The sequence below is a fragment of the Halichoerus grypus genome, chromosome 11, assembly GCF_964656455.1.
Source record: "Halichoerus grypus chromosome 11, mHalGry1.hap1.1, whole genome shotgun sequence".
In the NCBI taxonomy this organism is placed as follows: Eukaryota; Metazoa; Chordata; class Mammalia; order Carnivora; family Phocidae; genus Halichoerus; species Halichoerus grypus.
In genome coordinates this window covers 26830924-26843538 of record NC_135722.1, presented here as the reverse complement: position 1 = coordinate 26843538, position 12615 = coordinate 26830924, and the positions used below count along the sequence as shown (strand labels likewise).

Sequence of the window (12615 nt, the reverse complement as noted above, 5' to 3'; positions counted from 1 at the left end):
ACTAAGATCATAATTTTCAACAGGGCCGATGAGAAGTAAGATGAGGGACAGAAGTTTGTGCACATGGGTCAGTGAGTGCCAAATATCTAACTTTGTGATTTAGGAATTTTCTCACAGACTTAAAGAATAGTCCAGTAGATTCCTAAGGGTCTCTATAAGGAAGTACCCCAAAGAGAAAATATTTTTAAGGCCATTTTCTCAGCCCCCAGAAAGCAAACTTTCTCAAATATACTGTCTATGTCTTACATACATGTATCTTCCTAGTGTGTGCTTCACAAATATTCTATACTGCACAATATGAGAGCTACTGCTCAGACACAGTTATCGAGCACTTGAAATATGGCTAGTGCCATACACTGAAATAAGATTTTGACTATTTTTTAAAAGATTTTATGTATTTATTTGACAGAGAGAAAGAGAGAGGACGAGCTGGGGGAGGGGCAGAGAAGCAGATTCCCCACTGAGCACAGAGATGAACGTGGGGCTTGATCCCAGCACCCTGGGATCATGACCTGAGCCAAAGTCAGATGCTTAACCGACTGAGCCACCTAGGCACCCCAAAATTTTGACTATTTAAAAAGAGAATATTTTAAAAATTAATTTCACTGTCTTATTTTTTTAATGCAGCTACTAACAAATTCCAAATTATATATATATATGTATATATATATATATGTGGGCTTGCATTGGTTTTACTGGACAGCACTGCTCTATAAGTTTTAGGACCTTGAGCCAATCAGTTCAGTTCTCTGTACCTCAGTTTTCTCATCTGCCAAATGGAAATCTTTTTTTTTTTAATTTTATTTATTTATTTGACAGAGAGAGACACAGCGAGAGAGGGAACACAAGCAGGGGGAGTGAGAGAGGGAGAAGCAGGCTTCCCGCCGAGCAGGGAGCCCAATGCGGGGTTCAATCCCAGGACCCTGGGATCATGACCTGAGCCGAAGGCAGACGCTTAACGACTGAGCCACACAGGCGCCCCTGCCAAATGGAAATCTTAATCTCAATCAGTCTAATTTTACAGGAATATTGTAAAGCCCTAAAAGTAGCTCTTTGATAATATAATATCAGATAATACATTTTAGATATATATCAGATAATACATTTTAATTTTTTCTAATCTATCAAATTTTGCACAGTACTTTTCACACATCCTCAATATGCCCCACAACTTTGCGAGGCAGGTATGGTTATGATCCCCATTTATCAGAGGACGACTGGGGCTCACAGAAGTGCCTGGCGCCTGCTTGCCTGATACCCCCACCCCACCTGCCGCACCCCTCTGAAGGCATCCTGGCATCATTTGGCCTCCCAGCTCATCTTCTACTACTTAAAGAACAGTAGTCATAACGTAACAATAATACAGACAAGTCTGGAGGTGAAAGAGAACACGCTCCAGGAAGCAAGGTGACCTTCTCTGTCTCCAGAAAGTTCTAAGATGCAAGATGCCCGACACATCCTTTTCAGCTAACTAAGAATAGTATGCCAAGATCACAGGAGGAACTCCACTTCTTGTTTTAGTCGTCCTGATAGCTCAGCTTGCAAATCCTCGTGAGGGGAGAGAAGATGGGAAGGGTGATAGGGCAGACGGACTTTTGGAAAATCTCCAAGCTACGAATAGGTTTCCTGAGTCCCGTGATAGGATCGGCGCACCATTTTAACCACATCCTGCCTTCTTGCTGGCTGGGGTTCTTCGGGGGCCTGGCCAGTCAGCTTGGCTGGCACAACCTCTTCACTGGAAGTCAGTGACAGCATGACAGCAACTGCTGTCGGGGAGGAGACAGAACGTGAACCCGAGCTAAAAATACTGGGCCCGAGCATGCTCCAGCTCTGATCGCTTTGGGCAATCGGTCAACACCCAGCTTTCATCACGAAAACCCACAAAAAGAGGCAGCACTGGTCCAGGAATATATGGCCTCTGACAAATAACGCATCTAATTATTAAGTAACCACTGTAGGTGTCGACCACTTCATTCCCAGAGGAGATCAGATAAGCAGGTGGTTTGGCTCAAAGCAAACCACAGTGGTCACGTAGGCATTTCAGCTCCCCGTCTGACTCCGTCTGTTCGGAAGTGAACTCTGAAATCGCAGGCTGCCAAAATATATTCCAAAAGTCATGGTATCCTTTATATTTTTTAAGTTAGATTTTTTTTTAAGGCCCCTTGTTTCCTACGTAAGAAATGTTTGAAGTTGGAAGCAAGGGAGAGAGGAAAGAAACTTCTATAACTGGGATTAATGCAAGTTGGAGTAAAATAAAAGGAAGTCAGTCCTAGCAAAAAGAGGAACTTAAAAGGAAATCGGTAGTAGATCATATAGAGTTTGTTTTGGCCTGGACTGCAGTATTACTGAGTTCTTGACCTCCACACAAAAATAAAGGAGGGGGAAAAAAGCCCTCAGCTATTATCTGGGCTGGGACTCCCCCACTCTTCAAATGCATGTGTAATTCAAGTACATTTTCATCTTTGAGTGTGTTTACTATATTCAGCAGAACAAGGTAGAAAAGTTCATGTCACCACTGGCACAGAGCTGTTGAACCTGGTTGAGGTTGGGGTTACCTCTGCCAGATGGTGTTTGGCTGGCAAAGGAGCACTTTGGTGGACGTCAAGAGTTTCCCCCACGAGATCGAAGGAAAAAAAAGAAAGAATGAGAAAAGAAAATGCCGACCAAGAAAAATGCAGATGTAGCTGGCACCTGTGATCAGAATTCATGATGGCCAACTTTTGCTTCAACAGCTCTGCCCCACACCAGCAGAGAGGCCTCTGTGGGTTCCCCCCCACCTGATAACCAGGACTCAGGCACCGAGGCTGCAGCCAGCCCTTTTCCTGTGTTCTTCCCTCCAAGGCGCCATGGAGGCTGCCTGTTGAGAAATTTCTGCCCAGCAGGCCATGGTGAATAATTATTTTACAGTCAATCTCTTGGTATTGTTATTTCTCTCAAGCTCACCAGTTAACCAAAGAAAACCCCACTGGGGATTCAACTTCTATTAATAAACACTTGGTCAGCACAAAAGTTGCAGGAATATTTGAAACTAGATTTTTCCCCCTCCCTGGAGACAAGTCCATTTCAAGCCTTTGGTTGTGATAACACTGTCCACCCCTGGAAACCACTTCAGAATTTCTGCCTTCGTGCCTCCCGATGTGGGAAACAAATACCAGTATTGTCTTAAGGGAGACTTTACACCATGTAAAGTGTACGTAGATACACAAGTGAAAAGAGGCATTCTCAGTTGTCATTTTATTTCCTTGGGCATGAGCTGTTCCTCTGATTCATGTCTAAGTGGAAGGCCAACCTCAATGGTAGATAATGTACTTCCCGCTGACCTGGATTCCCCAGAAACTCTAGGGCTGCTACGGAAGTCTCTCTCACATGAAAAACCTCCACTGTCAACCAAAAAGCCTCCACTGTCAACCGCATCATTTGTGAATCATCAACATTTAATTAAGAATATTTGAATCAGCAGTTACTGCTTCCCAAGGTGGAGCAGTTTTACCTACTAGGAGGCGAAAGGAAATAGGCTCGTTTAAATTGGTAGCACAGTTGCTAAAGAAGGATGTGCAAACCTAATGAAAGAGTTAATATCTAAATATCTTAAAAAAATAACGTGTGGGGAATATTTTTCAAACACAGGGGCACAGAACTCCTTTTCAAAGTAGCTGTGAATATCAACCCATGAACTGGGCAGAGTCAGGGATGCGGGGCTCCAAAGAGGTCCGCAAGAAGAGAAGGCAGAGGGCTTTGTGAAAGAAGATTCCAAGGAAGTGAGCAGGGAAGACACTGCTAGCCGCCTGTTCTAGGTAGAAGTCAGGACAAATCTGTGCCTAGTGAGAGTGGATTCACTACCCTCTCCCCTCAGGAGAGCGGGAGGTCCAACCTCCCTGGAACCTTGCCTCTGAGCACAATCACGGTGGCCCCAGAAGCAGTCGTTCTTCCTGGGTCTGGATGGATGGGGAGAAAAGTCTTCAGGTGTCTGGACTGAACTTTACCCCCAATAGTTCACACCCAGTAGTTAAGGCAAAGCTAGAGGAGTCTGAGATCTGAAGGACAGACAGCTGCTTTGTGAGTGAGGGCTTCAGGAGAAAGCTCAAGTTGCTTCTGACAATACTCACCAGGAAGAATACTGCCCCCAATCCATTAAGGGCTTTCTATTGAAAGTTATGGATAAAACTAATGCATAATGGGATTTCTTTCGTAACTGGGAAATAAAGACCTTTCTCTAGTGAGACCCCGGACAGATGCCACCTTTGGAAATAAAATGGCATTTCTTTATCAGGAGACGTGGCAGGGTGAAGTGGGTAAGAGGAGGGATTCTGAAACCTCATTACCTGAACTCGAACACCAGCTCTGTCCCTTACTGTGTCATACTGGGCAAAGTCACCTCCCAGGGCCTCCTCTGTAAAATGGGGATGATAATCTATTGCCTGCCTCCAAGAGTCATGTGGATTAAAGAAGTCAATACTTGTAAAGTGCCTAGAATGGTGTGCGGATGAAGTAAGTCTATATAAGCATTTGCTCTGCATATTTATCAGCAACAGTACTGGTAAGACTGTATAAGGGGAACATTCCAGGTGGGGGGCTGCTGAGTGTCCTGGAATCCCTCCATGATTCAGAGCACAGATGGGTTTTGAAGTCAGAGAGACTGAGGATCAAGTCCTGGTCTTGATTCTGACTTGCTGTGTGACTTAAGCAAGTTATTTCGAGTCTCTGAACCTATTTCCTCTTCAGTAGAGTGGAGATTAGAGTACCTACTTCACAAAGTAATCAGAAGAATTAAATGAATGAACTGAGTGAAGCACTTAGCACCGTGTCCAGCACATAGTCAGCATGCAATAAATCCTCATTGTTTACTCATGTTTCACCCAGCTATGATCACTGGGTCCCCTAGGGGCTGAAATCTGGTTTCTGAAACCTCAGTGACCTTTAGACAGAACTCTATCCACCTTCAAAATGGAGGATGGCAGAGAGGATGGGGAAAACCATCTCCTATCACTTCCTATAAGTTGACTGGGGACATTTTCCATCACTGTTGTTCATACCTACACACAAATGTGCACAGCTGTAACTCCTCAGATCTGTTACCTGAGAGAGGAGAGAGAATCACTGGACAGTTCTCTCCTAACAAGGAGAGAATTTTGAGAATTTCCTCAAAGCAAATTCACATTGTTCACTGCTTATTTAATATCAGTATATGTACCATTACCTTTATTTCATGCTGGGAAGGAAGACTAAATTCAAGATTGGAGAGACAGAAGCTTTGGAAGGGCAGCGGGGAAGAGGCTGGGCAGGCTGCCCCAGGGGGTCAAGTGCAACAAGGCAAACGAAAAAAATACAAGCAAGTCTTTCCCAGGAGGTCCCAATTTTAGACAGAAGGGAATGGAGCCAGGGACCAAAGAAGCACCACTGAGTATCTAAAACCCAAATGTTAAGCCATTAAGTGATTAAAATTTAGTCTTGTTTCCTATGCTTTTTCAAACATTGCATTCATAAAAGCAGTTCAATACCCTTTCAAACTTTTTTTCATGAATAAGAAAGAAGGAAATGACATAACTGCAGTAATGTCAATGCATAGAACCAATTTTAAAACATCCCTACACCTGTTCATTCATCATTACTGCAGGGGAAGTACCTGACCTTTGAAAAGTGACTAGAAATGTTATGAATTGAGGGTGAGTGGAATTTCAAAGACAGTACAAACTTCAAGGGAGCAAACTTTTTTCCTACAGGAGTCACAAATTCTTGCTTAGATGTTATTGCTTAGAAATTTTCTCTAACAGAAGAAAATGCTATTTTTGTGACATAAATATAAAAATTGAGAAGCCAAAAAAAGTTCCAATTATGTAGAAAGAAGAAAGGGATAAGCATTTCCAAAAGATGAACCTGACAAAATTGCTTTATGTAGTGGACAATCAGAAGCTGGATTAGAAATGTGAGAATTTTACCTATAAAATGCAATCCAAGTGACTTTTCCTACTTCTGTGGCAACCACAAATCCAGCCCTAGGGCAAAATCCACCACAGGGACTCAGTTTCAGAACTGCTGTTAAACCAGTGGCTGTGATCACTTTATACCCACCCCCTCTTTCTAGGCTGCTCAGCCCCTCTGATGGCCCCTTCCTAGTGTCGCTCGAGGCTTGGGAGAGAGGAGAGTAAGAAATGTGTGTACCTGTGTCTCTTTTGAACTAGACTCCAATGCCTCCCAGACCCCAACCCCCAAGGAGATATCCCAGCACATCTAAACAGCACCCACTCCAGCCTCAAGGTCTTCCTTTCTACCTGGGGTAAGGCTCCAACCAGGACTAAAGAGGGAGGAGTGAGCCAAAGTCATACCATGGAGAACCATCCCAACTACACCCCCAGTGGCTACTCCAATAACAGCAATGGCACTCTGGCAATGGCAGGAAGAGTTCCTCAAGAATGGCAATGGTCCTGCCACCAGTTTTGCTGGGTGGGAGTGGGAGTGTTCACAACAGAGAATGGTTGTGGGTTCTGCACCCATTCCAGTGATGGGACCCACCAAGGGGAAGCCCAGAGACTGTGAGCTTGGGACAGGACACTGGGACTGAGGTGCCAAAGAACAGAACTGGATTCTAGCTAGTGACAAAAGAAAGATGAGGAGGTGTGGTCATTCTACCTCTCTCTCTGCAACCTTCATGCATTTCTTTGTTCCTTCTCGCTCAAAGAAAGAAAGGAAGGAAAGGGAAGGGGAAAGGAAGGGAAGGGAAGGGAAGGGAAGGAGAGTGATCTCGAATCCAAGATCCAATTAGATATGCCGGATCTTCTCATCAAAAGGAAAGGCTTCCGAAATCCGTGTGCCTCAGGCATACAGAACTCGAAGGGGCTCGACCCTGTACTTCCCCCGGATAGAATCAGACCAGTCCCAGGCTCAATTTCATAAGCACACCGAGACTTTGGGATGCGCCCTCGCCGGCTGGGGAGGGAAGACTCCTTCCCCTCCTCCACCTGTGGGACTGGAGGTCCCCCAGGCGCGGCCATTGCCCCCACCCAATCTTCCAGGGCAGGCGCTTTTCCTTCCTTCATTACCTCACTACCTCCTTCCCTTGACGTCAGCCCCGGGTCCTCGAGCGGAGGGGGGAGGATGGAGATGAGTTTGGGGGCAGTCGGTATCAGGATCCCCGCAGCACCGGGGTGGGGGTTAGGGGCGGAATATGAGGTAATGCTCGCCCAATCCCCCGCCTCAAAGGCCGAGAGCCGCCACTTCCCTCCCCCCGCCCCACCTTCCAGCCCCGCGCGCGCCGGTGTGTGCACCAGTTACTAGGCAACCCTATCGGAGAAGCGGGATGCCGGCCAAGTTCACCCAAAGTTGAAGAATAAATTTGGGGGAGAGAAGGTTGAGGGTGGAGCGAGAGCCGGGAGAACACACAAGGGACAGGAAAAAAAGCTTGGAAGGAAAAGAAGCTGGTCTTCTGCCTCCCTGGAACGGGAAGGAGGGCCGGCGCAGGCTGGAGCAGTGTCCCCGGGGGCCACCGCTGCGACCCGACCGCCGTCCGGCCGGCAGTCCGGGTCGGGTCCCGCGCGGGGCCCGGCGCTGGGAGCCACGCCCACCGAGCGCCGCCGCAGCCACAGACTCTGGAGCACCCGCGAGGGGAGCAGGCTGTGGTCCGAGCGTACGCGCCCTCGAATTACTCCCAGAGAAGGCCGGCCGGTGCGGCCAGTGGGCGAGGAGGGGTCTGAGAAGAGAGAAGAACGGAGTGGGAGTGCACTCCATGTTTAATCTTTGGTCCCGAGGAAGCTAAGGGCTCCTTTAGGAGCCCTTACAAAAATAACTTCTCGAAGCGCCACTCTTCTTTAGCTCAAACAGTAACCGCCCTCGTTTATATTCAAAACAAGAGCGCCAGGAGACGAGGAAACCTGCTTCTTTCAAATCAGAGCCAGGAGATCTGCTTAAATTTGCTTTAAGTAGCTAAAAGCGTCCTTTGCCTCCGGACCCTACATGCCCGCGGTCCGCGCTGCCCGCGTCGGACGTTCCGGCTCCCGCCGGTTCGCGCGCCCCTCCGGGGTCCCGGGAACCCAGACACCGTTCTGAGCGCCTTCCTACCTGCTGTAGGGCGTCCTCAGCAGCAGGGCCTGGCTGCCTGTGCAGCTGTCGGTAGGGGTGTGGCAGCCATAGACTGGGGGCGGCACAGAGTACTGCTGCTCGCCTGCGGAGAGCCGAGGAGAGCCGAGTGAGCGCGCCCCAAAGGCTCGGGGCGGGGGGGGAATGGGGGTGGGGGGAAGGTGCGAGGACGCGGGCAGGGTCTGGGACAGAGAGCATCCCCAGCCAGGCTCGGAGGCTAAGCTGGGGGCAATGGGCCTGGATGCCGGGGCGTGCCGAGAGAAAGCGTCCAGATCGTAAGGAGCTAATCTGCTTCTCACTTCACATTCCCTTAGCAGTCACTTCCTAGTACACCGAAAAGACCTTCGAGACGTTCGTAGACTCGCTTGAGTAGAGCTGTCCCCAACATACTTGGAGTGGGGGGTTAAACTCAATCTTTTCTTTTAAATTGGGTGAGACTGGGCTGATTATTTCTAACAATCCCTTCTCTCACAATTTGCGGTGGGTTGGAAATTCCGGGGACGGGGGGTTTGGCACGAAAGAAGGGGAGAAGGACCCCACATCATTCCCTCCTGCTTACCCAGAGAGCCCTGCTGGCCCATGGGGTCCTCGTGCTTGAAAGAGTGGTTGGGGAACTGCGCCGCGTGGTGCGAGGGCGTGTGACCGTAGCTGGGCGTCCCGTCGAAGGTGACTGTACTGTATCCTGCGAGCGCAGCGGAGAGAGAAGCACAACGTCAGCGGGGGGAGCCGGGTCGGTGCGTCTACCAAACCAGAACCCGGAGCGAGGAGCACGCGGCCTCCCCACCCCCGAACTCGAAACCGCAGCGGAGGATTATGCCACCCCACCGGCCTCCAGAACTTTCGGCGGGAAGCCGGGCCCAAGCCCAAAGGTGTGACCTCGGGGCCGGCGCGCCGCCCTTTCCCAAGGAAAACCCTGACCTCCCCGCCGGTTCCTGATTCTTGTCCGCCCCTCGTCTCCCACGGTGTTTGCCGCTCCTGAACCGAACCTCAGGCAAGTGAAGTATGAAGACCGCCAACCGCTCGCCAGAGAAAGTTCTTCATCTCCGAAGAGAAACACCGTGGCTCTTGCTCAGGGGCAGCGCGGGCGAGCGAAATGAATCTGTTCCGCTGACCCCGCGCTGACTCGGAGCCGTAAATCAGGGCACCGCGCACCAACTTTCATTAATTACTTGGAGCCCGTTAACCGGCATGGGCCTTAGATGGGGAGAGTAGTTACTGAGTAATGTTATCTGAGGCTGCGCGACCCTACACGACGACACCCAAGGCCCTCAGGAAAGCTGGTGAAGGTTAAAAGAAGGGGCCCTTTCAGTTGGGCCCGCCGGCATCGGACTGATGCCCTCCTCCTTACCCTCTCGGACCCAACTCGCATCCAGTGCATCCTTACTCTGACCACCACCATGGGGTTCCTCGCGCCCCAGGCGGGGGAGCGTGCCTGTTTTAGGGTGTACCTGACTCCGTAGCTCCCTTTCCCTCCATGGCAGTGCACGGGTCCCCTGCCAGTTTCCCTACCAAGAACCCAAGGGCGAGACGGACCGGTTCTTCCCCAACTCTCCGAAGGCTGGGTAACAGAATGTGGTGTCTTGATTGAAAACCGTGGTCTCCTGTGATTATTGTTATTAAATTGCTTTAAACATATACCCCATCAGCTTCTGGAAAACTGTTGCCACCTCTGGGGAAAAAGTATCCTCCAGCTACGATGAAGGTCAGTCCCGGGGCCCTGAACGCAATGGTGGGATTCCTTCCTTTTATGCGCAGGCCCCAGCGTCTCTGGCCTGAGGTCCAGGCCAGGAGGCGAATGAGATCGGCTCGGGCGCTCACAAAGGCTTCCCGCAGGGCCACGGTGCCGACCCATCCCCCGCTCATTCCCCCAGCTCCCCGCCTAGCCATTGCGCTGGAGCTCCAAACTCCACTCAGTTTTTGGGAGTGGGATGGGTCAAATACCCAGGCATGACAGAGGCTCTGCAACAAGTGTCTGCAAAGACTTAGGATGTACAGAGGAAGGAGACCGTTACCCCATCTTTGAAACATACCCCCCCAAACAAAAACAAAAACGGAGCTTCTCCTGCCAACTCCGGGCAGTGCGGTGTGTCAGAGTGGGAGAGAGGGTCGTGGCAGGTCGTAAATACCGGATCGTACCAGGCAGGCAAAAGCTCACAGGTTGACAATTTAAGAAGCCACCAGCTTTTACAATTTGCATGATTCGAGTCCTACATCTCTGGCCTGCTAAGTAGCTGTCAGGCGTGGGTGAGCAGCTTGAGCTTCCTTTTGGGAGCGAAGGCACGGCCCTGTTTGAGGCCTGTCAGCTTACAAACGAAATTTGGCTCTCAGTACCCAATTTTGCAGAGAGAAGGCCGAATTTTGAAAAGAAATTTTTGAAAAAAAAGAAGAAATAGAAACCACAAAGAAATTGTCTCTAGACGAAGCCTTCTCCATTCCTGAGCAGATGAGTAGGCAGTGGCCCGGAGCACGTGCTGTCCTTGGAGGCGGGCTCCGCAATTGTAGGGTTGCGGGCTGCAGCTCCCGAACCGGCCACGTCGCCTCCGCGCCCCGCGAGGCTCCCAGGGGCCCCTCCCAGGCAGGACACGCAGACCGGGTTGGGGGGGTGGCAGGGGCCAGCCTCCAACCCCTCCCTCAGGACCCTCGGGAAGGGCCGTGTTGAAAGCGCCTGCGGAGGGGACAGAGGGCTCTTTTAATTGGAAGCTTATCGGACCCGGGACTGATTAGATCGCGCTGTCCTGGGGCCTCGTGCTGGGCCCGGCGCGGAGAGCGCGGGGGCGGGGGCCCAGGGAGGAACAGTTGCCGGCAAAAAGGGGCAGCGTGTTCAAAGGCTCCTTGTACAGGCCTTCAAGGGAGAGGCTTTAAGCGTCCGAGGTAGCGCTTTTCCCACGGTTAGTCTCTGCCCGGGAAGGGAGTGCAACCTTGACCGCGCGGAGAGGCGAGACACGCTCTGCACCTCCCTCCCCCGCGCGCGGCAGCGGAGGAACCCGGGAACCGCCTGGCCGAGCCTGGCCTCCCAAAAGCTGGGGGGTAGAGTGGACAGCAGGCTCAGTCAGGGAGGGGGGCATAAGGCTGAAAATGATGACTCCGTTGCTGTGGCAGAATAAGGAAAAATCTGTCCCCCAACGGAATACCCCTCCAACGTGACCCAAAGGGGGGCGCCCTTCGCCCTTGGGTAGAGCCAGTCTCTACACCTGACCCTAAGGTGGCCTGGTGATGCCAAGGCCGCCTCCTGCCCTAGGATTCAGAGCGCCCTCGGGGCTGGGGGAATCAGAGGCTGACTGACAAGCAATCTTTTTTTTCCCCCTCCTTAAATACCGCATTAAGTCTGGGGCTACCCAAGTCCTCACCCCACTTCTGCCCTGACAAACCATCTAACCCTCACACACACACTACAGTCGGTTCAGTGCCCATCCAACAGGGCAAAGGAAATCTGTCTCAACAGAGGGGCCAAGATCCCTGGAAAAGGAGGTAGAAATAGCCTAGTGTGGTCTGGGTTTGAGTCCCAGCTGTGCCACAGAGGGACCTGTTGCACACCTAATCTCTTAGAGCCTAGATTTTCTCATCCAGAAATAAGGAAGTCCTCTAATGTCAGACTCCATAACTCCAGTGTGCCAGGATGTACACTGCCTTAATGCTCGACCTCCAGTGCCTTGCACAGAGTAGATGCTCAATAAATGCTGAATTAATGTTTAGAAGATTAAGACACCACCTATACTGTTTAAGAAATGGGAAAGGGAGGGAGATGACATGATGCCTGGGGTCGCCAACTGTCCTCTCCTGTGGGCCAGGGTTAGGCTGCTTTGCCTAGGGACAGGGATTCAGAGTCTTGATTCCTCTCTGCTGGAGCTTGTCCTGGGTCTGCTGATGGCCATTCTCATACTCTGGGGAAGGAGCTGATGCCCTTGCTTCCCCCAACACAAGCCTCCTGCCAGACCTTGCATTCCTGGGGGAGCCACAGGAACCCCAGAAATCAAGAGAATCAATCCAGAATTTCCAGGCCTCAGGGTTGCCAAGGCCAGGGCTGAGGCGGGAGCAGCTTCTGACATCTCACCCCAGCTCCCAGCTGCCCAGTAAGTCCCAACAGCCAGGCAAGCATGACCCACTCACATTTTCAATGCAAGAAAAACCTAAACCCACAGACGGGAACCGCCTTACAGGTTGTGGCATGCATCTGGGGCCGACTCTCCACCAGGCTTTTCCCCAGGATAGGGAAGAGAACTCCTTCACCTGCTAGTCCTGGTCCCCAACTCCCAAGCCTTTTATCTCTTTGGCAACCCCCTTCATGCTGAACTAAGGGGATCCCAGGCACCAGACCTGCCTATAGAAGAGACCCAAACAGAGTGAAATCCCCACAGAACCTAGATGGTCTCAAATAAATGGTAACAGCACAGTAGTATTTTGAGCCCCAGAAAACCAAATGGCTTCTCAGGCCCCTCCAAAGAGCACACATCCACACACAGATTCACTCACATCACACACCTGCCTGCCAGTCTTGCCCTTTCTGGTCCAGTCAATTTTAGGGGGTCTGCTGCCTTCTGAATTTAG

At 50.7% G+C, this 12615-nt stretch overlaps 1 protein-coding gene across 10 annotated transcripts in view; it reads right to left on the bottom strand.

Moving 5' to 3' along the window:
- WT1 (WT1 transcription factor) overlaps window positions 1-12615 on the bottom strand; it is a 45698-nt gene that overhangs the window by 30948 nt on the left and 2135 nt on the right. For 8 of the 10 annotated variants that reach the window (XM_078059158.1, XM_078059157.1, XM_078059162.1 and 5 more), the window contains exons 2-3: window positions 8630-8752; window positions 8053-8155 (exon numbers count right to left, since the gene is read on the bottom strand). In XM_078059158.1, the coding sequence (XP_077915284.1) occupies window positions 8053-8155; window positions 8630-8752 (226 nt within the window). The remainder of the gene's footprint in view (window positions 1-8052; window positions 8156-8629; window positions 8753-12615) is intronic. The other 2 variants (XM_078059159.1, XM_078059163.1) reach the window with 1 other exon arrangement.